Source organism: Arachis ipaensis, chromosome B10 (assembly GCF_059453495.1).
Source record: "Arachis ipaensis isolate K30076 ecotype BB chromosome B10, ASM5945349v1, whole genome shotgun sequence".
Lineage (NCBI taxonomy): Eukaryota > Viridiplantae > Streptophyta > Magnoliopsida > Fabales > Fabaceae > Arachis > Arachis ipaensis.
Window position 1 is genome coordinate 129,399,150 of NC_142435.1, and position 19,810 is coordinate 129,418,959.

The window sequence follows — 19,810 nt, forward strand, 5'->3', positions numbered from 1 at the left end:
TCTAAGTATCCATTTGACTGCCTTCTAGTGATGCAATCTTGGATCATGCATGAATTGGGACACCTTAGTCACAGAATATGCTAGATCAGGTTTAATTATTATAAGATATTAAAGTGCACCTACAATAGATCTATATAGTTTTGGATTTTCAAAATGGTCAGACTCATGAGCACTCAATTTTAGATTAGATACCATTGGTGTAAGCATAGCATGACAATCAGACATGTTAGCACGACTTAGAACATCAACAGCATATTTACGTTGATTTAACAACAGATATGTATTAGAAACATAATGAGCTTCAAGTCCCAGAAAATAGTGAAAACGATCCAAGTCTTTAAGAGGAAAAATATTGTTAAGATCTGTAATTAATTTGTTAATTTTAACACTATTATTGCCTATTACAATAATGTCATCAACATAAATAAGGAGAAAGATAACAGAATTATTATTTTGTTTAACAAATAGTGAGTGATCAGATGTAGTGTGCTTAAACCCAATCTGCATTAAGGTATGATTTAAAGTATTGAACCAGGTTCGTGGCGCCTGTTTGAGGCCATAATTGCCCTTGTGTAATTTGTACACAAATCCATTGGAGTAACCCTGAGGCCGAGACATGTAAACTTGTTCTTCTAGCTTTCCATTAAGGAAAGCATTGTCAAAGTCAAACTGCCTCAGTGGCCAACTAAGAGACAAAGTAATACTAATAACAATTCTGACTATACTAGGACGAATTATAAACTGAAAACATGTCCATAATCAATTCCTTCTTTTTGATGGTACCCTTGTGTTACTAAACGAGCTTTAAATTGAAGGATATTGTCCTGGGGGATTTCTTTTGATTAGGAAAACCCAACAAGATCCAACTATAGTAGAATTGGGAGGAGGGACAGCTAAGTCCCATGTGTGACATCTCAGTAAGGCTCTCTAATCAATATCCATCGCTTGTTTCTAGTAAGGACACTAAAGAGCTTGATGAATATTTTTTGGGATATTGTGAACAAGGTCTTATGTGGTTTGAATTTTGGTGCTAAGAGCAGTTGTGTTAAGCAGTTTTGATTTCAATCTAGTAGTCATACTGTGAGTATTAGCAGTAGTATTTGTGACAGAATTAGTAGGCAAAGCATTATTAACAGTTTCAAAAATAGAAATATCTGAAGATGGATTAGTATCTTGTGTAGGAGCAGCAAGAGGAGAATCATTATCAAAAATATGAATAGAACTATTCACAATAGTAGGAACATCAAAAGTAAAGACAGGAGGAGGATTACTTGGAGCCATATTAGAATTTACCTTTATTTCAAACATGTGAATAAGGGAATAATTTTTCATCAAACTGAACATGCCTAGACATGTAAACTCTACCTTTTTTATTCATGCACTTGTATCCTTCCAACTGTGAATCATATCCCAAAAAAAGGCATAGTTCTGACTTATAATCAAATTTAATTTTGTCAAAAGGTCACAAATAAGGATAATAGCCACAACAAAAAATTTTAAAAATAGAGTAATCAGGAGGTTTATTGCATAATGTTTCATAGAATGATATGTTATGAAGAACATTAGTAGGAACTCTATTTATCATAAACACAACTTTATATTGAGATTTGGTATGATCAGAGGAAGATCATGCACTAGACTTGATTATGTAGAACTAGAACAGACAGAAATGGAACCCTAGACTTGTAGAGAAGACTAATATCATTATTGATTAATAGTGTGTCATTCTTTTACAATGAGCAGGCCCCAAATATATATAGCACACAAAAAAGAGAAAAAATAAAATAAATCTCTAGTCTAAAGAGTACCAATTAGAAACCATCAAACTAACTACTCTTAACAAGTGGAATAGATTGAGGTAGTCTTAATTCCATTAAAAGTTAACAGATGGATACAAGCTCAGCAAGTACGAGTGCCAATGCCCTGTACCCTGCCTCAGTACTTGAATGACTTATCTTTGTTTGTTTACCACAATTTCATGACACTAGGTTGTTGCCTAGATAAACACAATAACCACTCACAGATTTTTGAACATATAAATCTGCTCCCTAATCAACATCTGCAAAGGCCAATAAACAAAAATCAGTATATTTTGTAAAGATTAAACCATGACTTACCATACCTTAGATGTAATGCAAGATTTGTTTAACTGAGTTCTAATGCTCTAGTGTTGGACAATGCATATATTGAGAGAGTCTATTTACAGAGAAAGCTAAATCGAGACGAGTAATCATGAGGTATTGGAGAGCTCCTAACATTGATCGGTATTGCTTTGGATCCTGAAAGGGTTCAGACCCCTTGTTTGGTTAATTTTTGAGAAGAAAATATTGGAGCTGGCATAGGTTTGGAGGAGTCCATAGATGTCTTTTTAAGTAAGTGAAGTGCATACTTTTTTTGACTTAAATGAACGTGAGCTGAAGCTGTATAAGTCACTTCAAGATCAAGAAAGTAGTTAAAACGACCAAGATTCTTTAGGGAAAAAATATTACTCAAGGAAGAAATAAATTTGTCAATTCCAGACTCGTTACTCCCTGTTACAAGAATATCATTTACATAAGTTAGGAGATAAAGAACATATGTGAAAGTTCATTTCACAAATATAGATACATCAGACTTAGTATTAACAAACCCAAACTATTTAAGGGTTGCTGTGAGTGTATGAAATCAGGCACATGGTGCCTGTTTTAGTCCATATATTACCTTATGTAATTTAGATACATGATCTAGATTTGTGGTTGTAAAGTCAGGAGGTTGCAACATATATATTTTCTTCTAAAACTCCATTTAAAAAAGCATTATCAAAATCATATTGATGCATAGACTAGCCATATGTTAAGGCAATAGTAATGATAATTCTTATTGTATTCGGTCTTATAACAGGACTATAAACCTGATCGAAATCCACTCCTTCGGTTTGGTGGAGCCCTTTGACGACTAGTCTCGCTTTATATTGAACAATGTCTTATTTGGAGTTGCATTTGATCGCAACAACCCACTTACAACCTACAATGGTAACATGAGAAGGAGGTCAGATAGTAGTCCAAATTTTACTTTTTATGAGAGCATCAAATTCAAATTTCATTGCCTTTTTTCAATACAAGGAGGTTAGTAGGCTCAGTAGTGGTGGGAGGTTTTTGTAACAAAAGTACAATTTCAATGCCTCTAATAGGAATTAGAGAAGAGGAGGCATGAGGAGTAGTTGTGGAGTTTGAGGGAGCATTAGTATGAAAGAGAGTTGGATATAGGAGGATAAGGTGTAGATGTTATAGAAGATGTTGTAGGTGTAAGAGGTAGTGTGACTTGAAGTGGAAGGACCGGGTTCGGGTGTTAAGGAATTAGGAGAACTGGTAGAAGAAAAAGATCCTGTTTGTAAAATAAGCATAGTAGCAATAGTAGTAGTATCACTAGAATTAAGGTTAGTAATATGAGTATTAGTGAAAGATTAAAACATAGAATGATATGAAAATTTATATTCATATAAAAGAACATGATGAGAGATATACACACGTTCTTCCTTAGACAAACACTTATAACTTTTATGCTGAGTATCATAACCTAAGAATAAGCAAATATCAAATTTATAGTCTAGTTTATGTTTGTTATAGGATCTTAAGAGAGAAAAACATGCACACCCGAAGACTTTGAACATACTATAATCTGGTTTATCGTGAAACAACATTTCAAAAGGTGTTTGGTTTTGTAAAACTGGTGTAGAAAGATGATTAATGATGTAAACGGCAGTGATAAAAGAATCATCCCAAAAATGCACAGGTAGAGGCTGTGGCAAGTGTAACAACCAAATTTTGGTAAATAGACTTTTATGGTTGTTTTTTTTTTAAAATTATCTTTCAAAATTCCAAACCACGGCCCAATAAGAAATAATGAGGCAGGCCCAAGGATTAAAAAAAGAAACGAAAATTAAATAGAAAAAGAGATTTATGAGGTCAAACTAGGCTTTATAAGGGTAATTAATCCTTTTAAGTCAAATTTGACTATGGATATTAAATACTATCTTACCATTGACTTAGTTACCACACCAAAAATTTTTTAGCCGAAAAAACACTTTTAGTGACGATTTTGTGCGCGCCGAGAAAAACTCTAGTAACCAAAAATCTCAGAACCAGTGGTAAAAGTAATTTTCATCCAAGTAAATGTATCTCTAGATTTATATTAGCCATCCCTTTATGATTTACCTCTTTAAGAATAAATATTATCCACTAATTATTTTACCGCCCGGTAAAAGTTATCCGAACCGAGTTTCTGCCTAGTATTCCGCAAACGACTCCTAAAGGCTCTGGATCCTCTTGTTTGCTACCCAAGTAACTTGGCTCCCCTCTCTCAGCCTTTGGGCCGAGGTTATCTCAACCTCTCACCCCTCTCTGCTATGTTTTTAACCACGAGTAATTAACCGCGGTTAACTGCAGATAAACACATCATTATGACGCTGAATGTGTTTCTTCGAAATCACGCCCCTTTTCTCTTATATCCTCTCTAATTTTTTCAGCCCTCTTTTACCACATTTAATTAGGTTAGACTTTAGATATTATTTAAGAAAATTACAAGGCAAAAATTCAATAACATTTTACCATTAAAGAGAGAGATAAAAATCGTGAGTGAGAGAGGAGAAACAGAGGAACTTCTGCACCTAACCTGCATTCTCAACCCCCTATCTCACTATTTATACACTATTCTTCAAGTGTTCTTCAAGGACTCAAATCATACAAGCACAAACACTTGTCCGTTTTCGCTAATACTTGCGTTTATACCGAAATTTGCTAGGTAAACTCTTGTTCTTTCTCCTTTTCTTTTCTATTTTTTAAAATAGTAGCCATGATGAATTTTTACTCTCTTCCATGTATAGAGAACTCCTCTTGGAGCACCCATGGAGTACGCCTAAGGAGTTAGGGAGTTTCGAGCTCAAAGTGGTTGAATTTCAACATTTTGGGACACTTTAGGCCAAAAAAATAAAACTCACCACCATCAGCTATGTTTCTGCCCTTGTGTGCATGTTTTCTAGTGCGAAAAAGGTTTAATAACTGAATTACATAAGAGGTAATGGTTGGAATTAGTTAGAGTATGTTTGTACTTGTTTTCGGTGCTTATATGAGCCACTTTGTGGTAAATTTGTGCTTGTTTTGAAATTCTGAAAATGCTGTGAGTTAAGACATGCATCATACTCGGTTACTGTATTTCTTTGCATGTGTCTACTTACTTGTATATGTGATTGTTATACTGATTTATATACTTGTGATTGCATTTGTTTGTATGATTGATTACTGTTGTAACCTTATAAACGATTAGACTTAGGCTTAGTTCGGTAAAGTTTTTACTTTTCAAAAGTAGCTTATAAAAGCTAATTTTTAAAAGATGGCTTTTTAAAAGTTGTAGCATTTATGTTTGGTAAATTAAATTAAAAATAGCTTTCAATAAACACAAGCAACAACAATTGTGTTTGGTAAAATAGCTTTTAAAATTTAAAAATACTATAATAGACATAAATGCAAGCATTAAATTTGAAAATTAGTTAACATATGAGGTTATATTAGAATTTTAAATTTTGAAAAGCACAAGCTAACTTTAAAAAAGCTCTATCTTAGGTGCTTTCAAAAGTATCCCGATCTTTTAAAAGCTACAAGAACAAGCACATGGTCTTTTTGATTTATCAAACACAAAATAAGGAGCTTGAGCTTTTAAAAAGCACAAGCACCTCTTCAAAAAGTTTTACCAAACCAAGTCTTAGGCTGTGGACCCCCTTAGGTTTTTTGTATAGTACCCTATTGGGAACCTTAGGTTCTCACCCCCTTTTTCCCATTCCGCAGATGGGGACCGATGTGAGCTTCTTTGAGTATCCGACATACGGCAACTATGTGGATCCCGCAACAGGGAGCGCGGTGTTTTAGGATTGTCCGCATACATGCACCTACTATCTTCCTGACCATCCTCTCTCTCACCCTCTGCTCAGCCAAGAGTTTGACCCTAACATGCCCTATGATACACTGCTATCTGAACTTCACCCCAGCAGAGGTCAGTATCCTTTTCCGCCTTACCCTCTGAACATGGAAGAGCCAATATCAGAGTCCCTGATCGTTGATATATCCAAGTATCCACCATGGTTCAACCCCGAAGAGGATCAAGTGGTTCCTGATATACCTATGCCCGACGCTCCACCACTATTTCCTGTAGCTGAGCCAGGATTCGATGGTCTAGGGATTCCCGAAAGTTCTAGTTCCGCACCTTCAATAGAGTATAGCTCAGAGGCGTGGATCGATCAGATGATGGCAGATCTATACTCTAGTTCTTTTGAGATAGGGGAGGAGGACTCCACAGAAGATGCGAGTAGCAGCAACATCCCGGGCACGTCAGAGTGATTCCTTGCTTCAGCATATTGTGTCAGCTTTCAGATATCCAGTATCAGCAGTAGTAGTAGTAATGGTAGTAGTCTTACTAGTAGTGGTCCTTGCCCTCACTCTTGATAGTCTTTTTAGAGAGCTAGCTCTTTTGTATTTATTTAACAAGTAGATCGAGTCTCAAACTAGGGTGGCTCTTGTGAGCCAGGACGTGTAAGCATTAAAATAAAGTATGTACATATTATAATAAGTAACTAAGTATGAACTTGGGTCTTGTAATGAATTAAGCCTGTGGGCGTTTCATGTATGATATGATTTTGCTTTGGTATATTTTTCCGTTTCTTGTATTAACTGCTTGACTTACAATTATTCCAATATGTGCGACTAGATATACGATTCTCAATTAGCGCTATAGGCTCATTTATATACACTTAATATATGGTCTAAAGTCTCTAAAATCAGCTAAATAATAGCGTTTGGCTGCTAGTCTTGGTCATAACGGACTAAAAATTGGGTCATTACAACAAGTAAACTAAGACCAACTTCAGTGATACGCCTATGTTTGCGTTCCACAGTTTTCTGCTATTCATATGTATATGGCATGAAAGGCAATGATGAATTTCATGGGAATATAAAAAAAAACACAATTATTAGAGAAAAATTCTTTTTTATTATTAGACTATAACTAGTATTTTTACCCGTAATAACATTACGAAAATATACATTTTTTAAAATTACAGTCCACTTTGTTCTGACAGTATAGATTATGTATAGTACAAAAGATTTATAAAATCAAACTATTTTTGCAAAAAAAAGTCATAGGTTGACAAAAGTCTCTGACTAAGAAGACCAAGGTATCTATAGATAAAAAATCAAATAATAACATTTTTAGTTATTATTTTTATATAAAAATGTCTAATTTTTATCAACAATTAATTTTAATATTCGTTTTCTAAAATTTGAAATAATTTAACGTGTATACTTTTATATTTAATTAGGTATTAAGTCTGTTGCACAAATAGAAATAATTAATTTTTATACTTGTTATTTAAAAATAATATTTTTTCTCTATGTATATAAAAATATAATTAGATATTAGCATAAAAAAATTATATTGATAGTTATAAAATTAATTCAAAATTAATTTTTTTAAAACAATTTAATTTTGATTCTAACTTTTAATTATAACATTAGTATTCTCTCCAAATTATATGTAATAAATATTTGAAAGAAGAGAAATGAAAATATAGATTAGAAAGATAAGTGGTGAATATTTAAAACTAAAAAAATATGTATATAATAATAATAATAATAATTATTATTATTATTATTATTATTATTATTATTATTATTATTATTATTATTATTTAAATTATATTATTTTGTTAATTTTGTTTTTTGTAGAATAGAAAGGTGGAAAAAATAGAGAATGAAAAAAAAGAGAGAGAAAGATAAAGATGAAGAATGAGAGTGAGAATGATAGTTTGTTAATTTTGGAAGAAAAAATTTTATTTTAATTGTAATAAAAAATATCGGATTACATATTTTGATTTGACAAAATTACTAATATAAACTATAAATTATATATAGAGTAAAAATGGTCGAGAGAAATAGAAAAATGGGGAGAGGTAGATGAGAGAATTTAGGAAGGGAGTTTATCGATTTTGGAAAAAAATATTTTCGCTCAATTTTAATAAGAGAGTGTCGTGTGACACGTTTGATTATTAATTAGATAGTAATATATGATACACAATATAGGTATATTTCAATTTCAATTTTGATATTTTAATTTTAATTTTAATGCAATTAAAGAATGTCATGTTGCACATAAATTAGTCATTTATATTAATAATGATATATAAAATAGATAGAGTGGTTGAAGGAATAAGAGAGATAGAGAAAGGAAGAGAGAGAATGGGAGAACTCTTTAATTTTGGAGGGAAAGATTTGATTTCAATTGTAATGAGGGAGTGACATGTGGCACAATTTGGTTATAAAATTAATATGGAGGAGGAAAAACTCTTTAATTTTGGAGAGAAATATTTAATTTCAATTGCAATGAGGGAGTGACATGTGACACATTTTGGTTATAAAATTAATATAGAGGAGGAAAGAATTCCTTAATTTTAAAGAGAAAAATTTAATTTCAATTACAATGAGAGAATGACATGTGGCACATTTTGATTGTAAAATTAAAAATATATAATAGATACTTTAATAAAGTGACCTGTTTATTTTTTAATAAAGAGCTTAAAATTCTGAAAAGCAATAAAAACTTAAGATCTGTTAGTTAATAAATATAAGCAAGTAAATTTTCTAGAGTAAATAAGAGGAGGACCCCAAATATCAACATACACAAACACTAAAAGTGCATTATAATTAGATTTGGAGGTAGTAAAAGGTTGTTGATGCATTTTAACCAAATGACAGATTTCACACATAGAAACAGGTGAAAATTCATTACAGCAGGAATATCAGATTGTAGAAATATAAAGTAAAACAGTTTAGCCTAGTGGCAAATCCTTTTGCATTGTAACATGAGAAGTCAGGTTCGACTTTCAATTCTGTAACTTTGAAATCCTTTTACTCCTTTTATGTGTCAACGCGACTTGAGAGTCCCCCATCTATTTGTTAGTGGAGGATGATGCAGCTTATTATGCGGTGAGAGTTGCTGTGGTCTTCACCAATTCGTTGTGAGGGCTAACTAACTTTCTGTAACTAATAAACTATATAAACTATATGGTCTTACAAGCATATATAGATCAACACATTGAATTTGGAAGATAATAATTAATCATTAATAATGAGTTAGAATGATATTTCTGTAAAATATACATCCTTAACAATACTATTCACTAATAGCAAAGAATGTCTACTTGACACGCTAATTTCTTTGTTAAAGAATAAAATTGAGTGAAAAAAATTCATTAAATTTATAAAGAATATGTGTATGTATATGATTTTTTTAGTAATTCTTTTCTATTAATAAAAGAAACAATCTTCACTTTTTATTGAAAGATATAATGCACCATATTATTATCCTTCCTTTTCAAAAGAATGGAGCCGGTAATATTTTATATTATATATTCTTTTATGTTACTAATACATAGCAACTCTAATTTTATTCGGGTTCATATCATTAATGAACTAATAATTCTACATAAAGAGGGCATTCCCAACATTTAATTCACAAATTACACTAAAAAAAAAAAAATTAGTTGAGGATGAAGAAATAAAATACCCCATAGATATGATAGGGAGCTAATAAAAACAAGTTGAAATCCAAAATCGTGATTAGTTTTCTTCGTCAAGAGGGAGTAAAGTATGCGTACGGTCAATGAGAAAATGCTCGTAGATGAAGCCTGCAAGGCCTCCACCAATAAGAGGCCCAACCCAATAAATCCAATGATCGGTCCAGTTACCCATGACCAATGCAGGCCCAAAAGATCTTGCTGGGTTCATTGAGGCCGCAGAAAAAGCTCCACCAGCGAGGATATTGGCCCCAACAACAAACCCGACTATTGTGGGCCCCTGTCCAGTAGGAACTCCCTTCTTGTGATCCACCATATTTCCATAGACAGTAAACAACAATGAGAAAGTCAACACTATCTCCCAAATCACCCCTTGACTGTACCCAACTCCACTTGCTAGAGTATGAACTGGAATTGCCTGCACATGCAAAATTTCATTCAGTAATTATTAATTAACACTTTGATGTTCTTTAATCATAATCATGTGTGGTCCTATGATAATTACATCTTTCCATGTTCTTTTATATCTCTATCATTTTTTATAAATTGTTGTTATAATAATGTAGGTTAAACATATATTGCTTATCTGGATCCTAAGATATATTATAATTAACAATGTGAAATTCAAAAAAAAAAAAAAATGATCCCTTATGTCTACTTGGCTATTTTTTATTCAAGCATATTATATGTATAAAAAAATATTTATTGTGTATAGAAATTCGAAATAGAATAAGGCAATCGGACTAGTAGTTTGTATTTAGTCTGATATGATCTGTTACAAAATAAATCTAAAATTAAATTACTATAAAACTTTAAATATATTAATAGGTTAAGTTTAAACTCACTAATTAGTCTTATTAGCCTATCTAAACTTGTTAAAATATAAATAAATATATAAAAAACTTTTTATCATTAACAAAGTTATTGACTATTTTAAATTTATTATATTTTATTATAATACTTTTATATAATTTAAATACTTTAAAAACTTAAAATTTTTGTAAACATTAAATTCGGCATATCATATATAAATACTTTTTATTAAAAAATAATTTTTTAAATAATATATTTAACTTTTTATTTTTGAAAAAAAATTATTAGGCTTTTTAATAAATTTCAGGCGAAGTAAGACTCATTAATATAATAAACCAGACTTATTAGTTATTACTTGAAAAAAGCTTATAGAAAGTGAAGCCTAACCTAACCTACCTAATCTGTTGTCACTCTTAATAGAAATATGTATTTGACAGGTTATAACAAAAATTATTATACTATTATAAATAAGGTTAATTATTTTATTATGATTTATGTTAGGTTTAATTATTTTAATATTATGTTAGGTTTAATTATTTTAATGATTGATATATGTAAATTCATATATATAAATATACAAAAGACATGACTGATTTTTTAAATTTTGTGTATATAGAATACTTTTACTTTTTTGTCACCTTTATTTTCTTTTCCAGAATGATTAATTTTGTGTTCATATAACAGACTTTCATTAACGGTCTTCTATAAACTTTTTATATATATATATATACACGCTACTGAGAATACAAAAGAAAACTCACTCATCAATTAGCAATATATAATCTATATTCTATACAAATTAACTTGTAATCCGAAAAAAAAAAAAAAAACCTTGGAATCTTTATTTTCTAGTAAGTAAAAAGAGTTAGTTAGGCAAAAAAGCATGAAAATTGAAAAAAGGTTTACTAATTGAAAAAGACACTTTTGAGAACAGAGGAATGACAGTGAAGAAATTGAAGTTGGGATCATTACCAGTCCCCGGGAAAGGTAGCAAAGAAGGTAAGAAGCTGCTGCAGATGCTACCAACTGATCTATCCAATAAAGGACCGATCGGACCACCGTGATGTGCCCGCCGACCAGCAGCCCAAGGGTCACGGCAGGGTTGAGGTGCCCGCCGGAGATATGACCGGATGAAATCATCACAGCCACCACAAATGCACTTGCCACGGCCACAGCAACCAAACGCAATAGTCCATCTCCATCACTAAGCTTTTCTATATATTCAAGTTACCATTTTAAAAGTGAATCTTAAATATAATTTCAAGATTACCAAATCAAATCAAATTCTAAAAGCTAAGTTTAAATAATAACAAATTTATTATATATTCTATTGGTGGTGAAATGAAATGAGAAGATACCGGCGGCCATGGCGGAAGCAACGCCGGTGAAGACAAAGAGGAAGGTGGCTATGAACTCGACAACGAGGGCCCGAATGCAATCGGGTTGGGTAGCCTCTCGGGTGGTCCCTAGAGCGATTTTCGTCATGGCGGCTTTTACTCCTTTCTCTACTGAGAGAATGATGTTATGTGTTATGATAGCTCACTCACAAACCATGAAGAATTGAAGATCATTGTTAGTTTATTATGTGCCAGCTCAGCATCAGATATTTATAGTAGCCAGTTAGTGAAGAGTTAGCTAGAGACCTGATAACTTACTATAGTTAGAATTCTGTTAGTAGAGTGAGTTAGGATTAAGAAAGGTTAGTAGTTAGCTGAGTTAATTCTAGCTAATTGTTGCATATATAATGAAGCATTTGTCCTTAAACGATGATTCGATCTCTAAATTAATTTACCAAAAATTTTGTTGTTCATATTAATTAAAAAGTACATTTGTAAGTCAATTTGATATTAATAATAATTTAAATTCTGATTGTAGGATGACTAATAAGTAAATTGAGTTTACTTGATATTAACTCTTAATGATCATTAATTTTAAAATGTACTTCTTATCAGTTTTGTAATTCTCCATTATTTTTTATAATATTTTCCGTCTCTGCAATTAGAGATGACAATTTTTTTCAACAGAACAGATATCCGTAGAAATTTATCCGCTGGAGAATAGATATGGAGAGATTTTCTACCCATAAGGATAGAAGACAGGGATCCGTCAATTAAATGGAGCGAGGGCAAGGGAATAAGACCATATCCCACAGATATTCGTATAATACCTATTTGTGTAAAATGACATAAATATCCCTTAGGCTGTATTTGTTTATTGACACGAAACACTGAGACAGAGATATAAAGACATAAAATCGTATTTGACAAATAAGACATGGATAGAGACATTGTGTCCAAAGACACTAAATTAATATATTTTGTGTCTATCCTAATAGAAAAAACATAGAGATATTAACAAGAGACACAACTTATTTTTTATTTTTTCTTTCATTATTCTCGTTAAGTTTTCGTAATTATATTTTTTATTATTATCTTTTTCTTTCCAAATTTTTTGAATGAAAAAAAATGAGAATAAATCGGACTTTCATAATTTATTCTAATTTATCACCAAACAAAATACAATAACACCAATTTTGTGTCTCTGTTTTTTGTGTCTTGTTCTCAGTATCTTATCTTGTCCTATTCTCAGAGCCAAACTCAGCTTTATATATTATAAGAAACCCTAATTTTTTTCACCGTCTCTCTCTGCCTCCTTTCCTCCCCTCACCTTCAAACGCTTAGTCTCTCACATGTTCATTCCCTATCTCATATTCACCGATCACCACCATCTTCAGCCTTGGCATCGTCGTCATAGTCGCGAATCATCACTTAGTAAAGTCATCGCCGACTCTATTAGATTTGTTGCCGCCTCTACTTGTCGTTGGCTCCAGCAGATTCGTCATTCTCTGTAGTTTGCTGCCTCCAGAAGACTCGTCATCGTCTCCAGCATCATCGTTGTTGCGTCATTGTCGTAGCTTCATCGTCGTTGCATCATCATCGCCTCCAGAGCACACGTCACCACCTCCTGTTTGCTGAGACTCCGACTGTGCCTTCACGCCGCCTGCTGTTGCCGTCGCAGACATCTCCTTCTCAGCTGCCGTCCACAGCCTCCATCAGTCCATTGCAAGTAAATCAATTTTAATCCCTAATAGTTATTGTTGTAAGCTTTTTGTTGGAGAAATTAAGTATATATAGATCTTATGAAAATTGTCTTATTATAGCTAATGAAAATTATTCTCATTGATAAAAATTATTCTTATTGTATATATTCTTTGATTTGAAGTAGATTTAAATGAAATTGTTGAAAAGATTATTCACTAAAAATAATCAAATCTAATGGATGTGTTTTTTTAAATTAATGTAAATGACTTTGTATCATAATTTAGAATTATTTAAAATTTATTTTTTAAAATTTACGAATTCTTGCAGATACTTGGATATCTGATGGATATGAACTTTCTTACTCGTCACGGATACGAGAGGGGGATGGGGGTATGTCCCTGTCTCTATAGAAATCTATTGCCATCCATATATGCAATTTCTATCTAGATTTTATCAATCATAAGTATTATATCTTATTTATTTACTAATATTTTTATTTATTTAAGTAGGGTACATTAAAAATATTTTTAAAATATTAATATTGCAATAATTTAGATATATTATATAAAACTAATTCTTTAATATAAATTTTTTCTGGGTTATGGTAACTTAACTAATTTGTCCCATTACATATTTTATTAGTTTATTTGGGTGTCATTAAATTATTTAAAAATTTTAATAAATATATATTTTTAATTTTTAAAGTGTTTAGCAAATTTGTAATTATAAAAATAAAAATACTAGAAAATATATTTTTTTAAAAGATCATTTTTACTTAAAAAATTATTTTAACATAATAAATAAAAAGATATTTTTATACGAAATATCCAAACATTCAATTATTTTGAATCAAGATTCTTTAAAGTAAAAAAAAAAATTAGTAAAGTGATAAAGTAAGGAATTAATCACTCTTAAATTAAGATAGTGGGATACACATTTTATAGAAGTTGTAAAATTAAGAGTATTTATCTATTTTGGTCCCTAAAAAATTTCACACCAGACACTTTAGTCTCCAACTAAAATTAATTACTTAATTGGTCCCTAACAATTAACTCCGTCAGTCATTTAGGTCCTTTGTTCCGTCAACTCTAACGGAGGACAAAATAGCCCCTGACAACTCTAATGTGGGACAAAATGGTCCCTGACCCCCTCTATTCAGAAACGATACTATTTTCCCCCAATTTTCATCATATCTCGCATAACCCTAACAGTTTAACACTGCAACTTCAAGCTACATATGCACACTCTACAACTTCAATGTTCACAAGAAGAAAAATTCCCAACATTTTCTCAACCAATTCATACTAAAAAAACTGATGACACTACAGGAGAACCGCAGCTTAGCAGCGGTTTATATAAGGATTAGTTGCGCTTTTTAACCGCCGCAAAACGAGTTACCAGCGGTTCAAAAACCGTTGCAATATAGGGCGTGTATATTTGATTTTGCGGCGGTTTCTTTGAACCGCTGGCACAACTGCAGCGAAACCACATGAATGGCAACGATTGATTTAGCGGTGGTTTCAAACTGCCGCTATTTGGCCAACAGGAAATTCGACCGCATTTTCTGGCGGTTTTGAACCGCTGCTGTTCTTTTGACCGTTGTGTTTTAAAAAATGTATTTTGCGGCGGTTCCAAACCGCCGCTATCTGATGCTCCAAAAATTTAAATTTATTTTCGGCCATTTGATAACCGCCGCTATTGTTCCGTCTAAATGGCCGCAAAATTACTGTATTTTGCACTGGCAATCAACGCTCTTTTAATTACTGTATTATTTTTTTGTTATTTTTTGAATTTTTTCTGATATTAGAAAACTTAATTATTTTGTAACTGAAAGAATAAATTAATGGGTGAACGAATATTGGCAAAACTGATAAAATTATTCATTAATCCAAATATCAATAAAGTGTATTCCTTACTAAGAGTTGCATAATCAATAATAAAAAAGTGTATATTTAGCTTAAAGAATAAATTTCAAATCCTTAGTTCTACTCTGTCCCTCCAATGAATTCATCCATGCAGCCACGTCTGGTGGCAGCTTCCTATCTTGCCCTTGAAGTAGACACATCAGAGCACTCTTCATTGCCTGTCTTTTCGTCTTCTCGGCTGCTACTTCATCCTCCATTGCCTTCCTTTTTAATTTCTCAGCCGCCAGCTCTGCTTGTAGTTCAAGCAACACCCTTTGGGTCTCCTCCCTTTGAGTTCCAATGCTCGACTGAGGTGAATTCATACCGAACACTTGACTAGTAGTCGGTCCAATTCCCATGCCATGCACTCTACCTGGGTGATCCTTTCCAAGAGCTTGAGCAAGTGAATCATTCTGAGACAACAGTCTAGATGATTCATCATGTTGCTCAATCTCCACAATTCTTTCCTACACAGTTAGATAAGCGAACATAAGCATTTATTAGCTAATTGCTAACCGAACAAACTTTAAACACAATTTTAACAAACAAAACCTATGAGAAATAACATAGCAATTCTCAACTCATTACTTACACCAATAGCCCGAGCTGCATCATGGAGATAGGATCCATTAGATCGTTTGTGCGTTAAGACAAACAACTCCCCCTACTAACTGGACGCCCTTGTCGTTCTGACTACAACAATATAGCTTAAATAGTGAATAGGTATACGCAGAGAAGGTTCAAAAAGTAAGTGAATCCTAAATTACCTCTTCTTCTCCGAGCCTTGCCAAGCTTTTTGATCCGCCAGTATGAGTGTATAACTGCTTCGATCGATTCTCAGCATTTTTTCTACACTTCTCCTATTATGCCATCAAAAGTAAGAGCTACTAGACACTATTTCTAACTAACTCAACGTGACATAAATAGAATTTTGAAAGTATGAAATAAAAATAAATTACCTTTGTTTCTTCACTGTTGCGATAATCAAGGAACCATCTCCAATAATCCGCAGTAATTCCCTTTGGACGGCCTTTAATATTTTGTTCAAAAGTCAGATCTGATTTGTAAAAGTGATCATATAAATGGTTCCTCATGTCCTTCCAAGCCCTTCCTAGCATTTTTAATATTGTACGCTTGATAATTCCTCCACTATCTTCTTCAAAATGGAACAATTCCTGCAAGAGTAGAATTAAATTGTTAGTAGGCGTCGAATTAAGATTCCGGGACTGTACAAAAATATAACGATTTACCTTTACACATTCATTATATATCTTGTCCCTAGAGCGAACCTTTCTCCAGTCCTTCTCGTAGATTGGAAATTTGGTATAGTCAAATCCTAGCATTCCGACAATGCTATGATTAGTATACCAACTTCATTTCAAACTAGTTGCAGTCTATCGTTGAACCTGAGTACGATCTTTCTACTGTTAGGTGGCTTCATAGCCTCTCTCACACTTAAATGAAGTTGCTTGATTGTCCCATCAGACTCTGTTTATCATAGTTATTCTGTGTGAGTAACTACTGTGGCTAAGATGCGATGAAATCATAAAAAAATTACTCATAAAAAAAATACATGGGATAAATTCTTGTATACCAATTGTTTTAACAACCCAAAATTCGGTGGTCTTGCGTCTCTTGCGCTTCAGAGCCTCTGGGTCTAAGTCTTCATCAGGCAGTTCCGAGTGTTCAGCACCATTCGTGCAATTCTGTGGAGCAGGCGGTAGTTCGGTACGGGGGTGGTCGAAAGGGGCGTAAAGATGAGGTCGAGGCGACACCAGTACCACCAGAGGGGGGAATTAGGCCATCCACTTGGGGAAAGGATGAAGCTGTAGCAGATACTGTTTGAGTTTGCTGACATACTGAGTCTAACTTTGATTTCTTCGTGTAACAACCTATCCTGGGCATCTTAATAAACTTGGTACCACCAAGTGTATCACTTAATACTATTATCAAAATGTAAAAGATAAACAAAAATTCAATAGCATTAAATATAAGCAAATATTTAGACACAAAGCAAAAATATCTCAAATTATAGCTCGTAAAAGAAATAGCAATAGGCTTACAATTTTTAATTAGGAGCAACATGCCTTTTCAATAGCTTTGTCAATTATATTTTTTTGAACAAACAGGCTCAATATAAAGTAATAATAAATTGGGGTTCAAATAAGCAACTATATATGCTAGGACATATATAAAACATATAGAACTTGATAAAATTACCATAAGCAACTATATATGCCTTTCACATTCGAATGCACATGTAAAGGCATGAGTTACAACTTTGTTGCATAAACACTATACAGGCATTACCAAAATTTAAATAAAAACCCAAGGAATGATGTAAAAAAATATATATATGCAAGTTAATATATCCCCATTTTCATGTTCTGCCAGAGTATTAATTATCTTTCGAAGGCTAAATCAATAGAATTTAGGTATCTTTTGAAACCTAAAACAAGCAAACAATAATGAGAATGATCAGTGTACTCCCCCCAACTTTATCATTGTCTCGTAAACAACGCTATACATAGTAGGAGTAATACATTCCTCAAATTAAGCACGTACCTTGTTTACATTTGAGAATGATCAATATATGTTCAGTCTCTAACCCTTCATATAATAATGTTCTAGCATTGTCAACAAGTCAATCACTAGCTATGGAAATAAACAAATTTTAGTACATTGAAGGAATCATGATCATTGAATTCTTTAATTCATCGTGAAATCTTAATCTGAACTCAACTAAAAAAATGCGTGCTTATTCTTTCAATTATGTAAACTACTCAGTATCAATTTCTTAAACTCGTGCGTTATTTGATTACTTGAGATACGAATGTATAAATAAACTCCTTTCCTTGTCCTATATTCACATATCATATTAGTTTATAATTTTCTTTTTTCTACCTACATTAAAGAGGAAATTTTGACATGGATTGACTTTGTAAATGTTTTGAGAAAAAGGAGAATGGTGTTTACTTTTTTTTGCCCTTCTCATAGTTAAAGCTATCACAAAACCAACTAAAATAAATAGGATAAAGACCGTGTAAATTCAAAATTCTGGAAAATGAAAAACCATAGACAAATTTTCCAGCACAGTTACAGCCATCACAGTTAAAGCTATGAATTGACTAAAGAGTTAGGGGGGAAACAGGGAAAAGAGAAACAACAATTCCCAACAGTAAAAAAGATCATAAATATACTCATAAATTACAATAAATACAATTTCTATCAGCACACAACAATTATGGATATTATAATAATATAACCTTCTTGCTAATGATAATCAAATAGCTAGTAAAATGCTAGGAACAAAAAACACCACTAAATGTGGCAAAGCAAAGTTAAACCAAACTAAAGGAAAACCAGATATGTTAAACAAGTGCAGTATGGCAACAATACCTCATTAAAAATGATTTTTTTAATTAGTACTTTTTTAATAAAATCCCAGTAACATAAGGGCAGAACTTGATCATGGAGACACAAAACTAATTACATAAATAAGGGTTAAGTAACCTGCGATTCTCAATGGGCAAATTAGCAACCACACAAAGTCAATTATTAGTGCTTATCGGCAAATGGGGGGAAGGTTATCGTCGCTGATGCTTCTCACGACGTAGCTGCTTGATGGGTGGACACGGCGGGACGATGCTGATGAATTCTGGTTCTGCGACGTCGATGGCTACCTCAACTTGATGAAATCTGAAGACTGCTTGGAGGAAGAGATTCGGTCCAACAGCAACGGATGGAGGTGCGTCTCGTGGGAGGCTTTAGTGGTGAAAGAAATTAGGACTAGGTTAGTGGCGGGGTTTATGTGTTTTGAATATTAAAAGACTGAGTTCTTTTCTCTCCTGATGGTGGTAACAATAAAGGGCTTCACTCAGCAGTGTAAATAAGCAAAAAAAAAAAAAATAATAAACAATTTATCATGTTTATATGCGTCATCCTAATAATAAAAGTATGAAATATTTTATTGCTAACAATATTATAGAATTATTCAATAAACCATAAATTTAATTGGGTGTTAAAAGAATGTGAATAATAATAATAATAATAATAATAATAATAATAATAATAATAATAATAATAATAATAATAATAATAATATATAAAGCGGAAAGAGTTACGTAACTCCTCCACTTTTAATCGTGAAAGGTATTAAAATCAAACTGCTCACTCTCAATTTCTTTTATTTTTTTAATAAAAAAATAAAAGCTTTACCCCATGATAGAATTTAAAACTGATTCATTTTATTTCAGAACTTAACATGTGTATAAAAGAAATGATATTAAAATTACATATGTTAAGAGTACTACCAAAAAGAAAAAGAAACACTAACTTTTATTATATTACTTGAATTTACTTATTATAGTACTTGAATTTTAATTATGTATCTATAACAATATATAATGAGAAGACAGAAGGTTTGGTATCTGGTACGCGAAATCGTGATTACA

General features: G+C 32.3%; 1 protein-coding gene across 1 annotated transcript; it reads right to left on the reverse strand.

Annotated features, from left to right (window-relative positions):
• Window positions 1-9,352: 9,352 nt before the first annotated feature.
• LOC107623081 (aquaporin TIP4-1) lies at window positions 9,353-11,991 on the reverse strand. The gene is made up of 3 exons (XM_016325221.3): window positions 11,770-11,991; window positions 11,384-11,625; window positions 9,353-10,016 (listed from the first exon to the last, which is right to left on the reverse strand). The coding sequence occupies exons 1-3, from the start codon at window positions 11,894-11,896 to the stop codon at window positions 9,642-9,644; spliced, it is 744 nt and encodes a 247-aa protein (XP_016180707.1). The 5' UTR covers window positions 11,897-11,991; the 3' UTR covers window positions 9,353-9,641.
• Window positions 11,992-19,810: the final 7,819 nt, after the last annotated feature.

Coding starts and splice junctions, on each gene's coding strand:
- LOC107623081 (XM_016325221.3), bottom strand. CDS start 11,896: ATGACGAAAATCGCTCTAGGGACCACCCGAGAGGCTACCCAACCCGAT. Junction 11,626..11,769: donor TGCTTCCGCCATGGCCGCCG/GTATCTTCTCAT, acceptor TTGAATATATAG/AAAAGCTTAGTGATGGAGAT. Junction 10,017..11,383: donor GCTACCTTTCCCGGGGACTG/GTAATGATCCCA, acceptor TTGCATGTGCAG/GCAATTCCAGTTCATACTCT.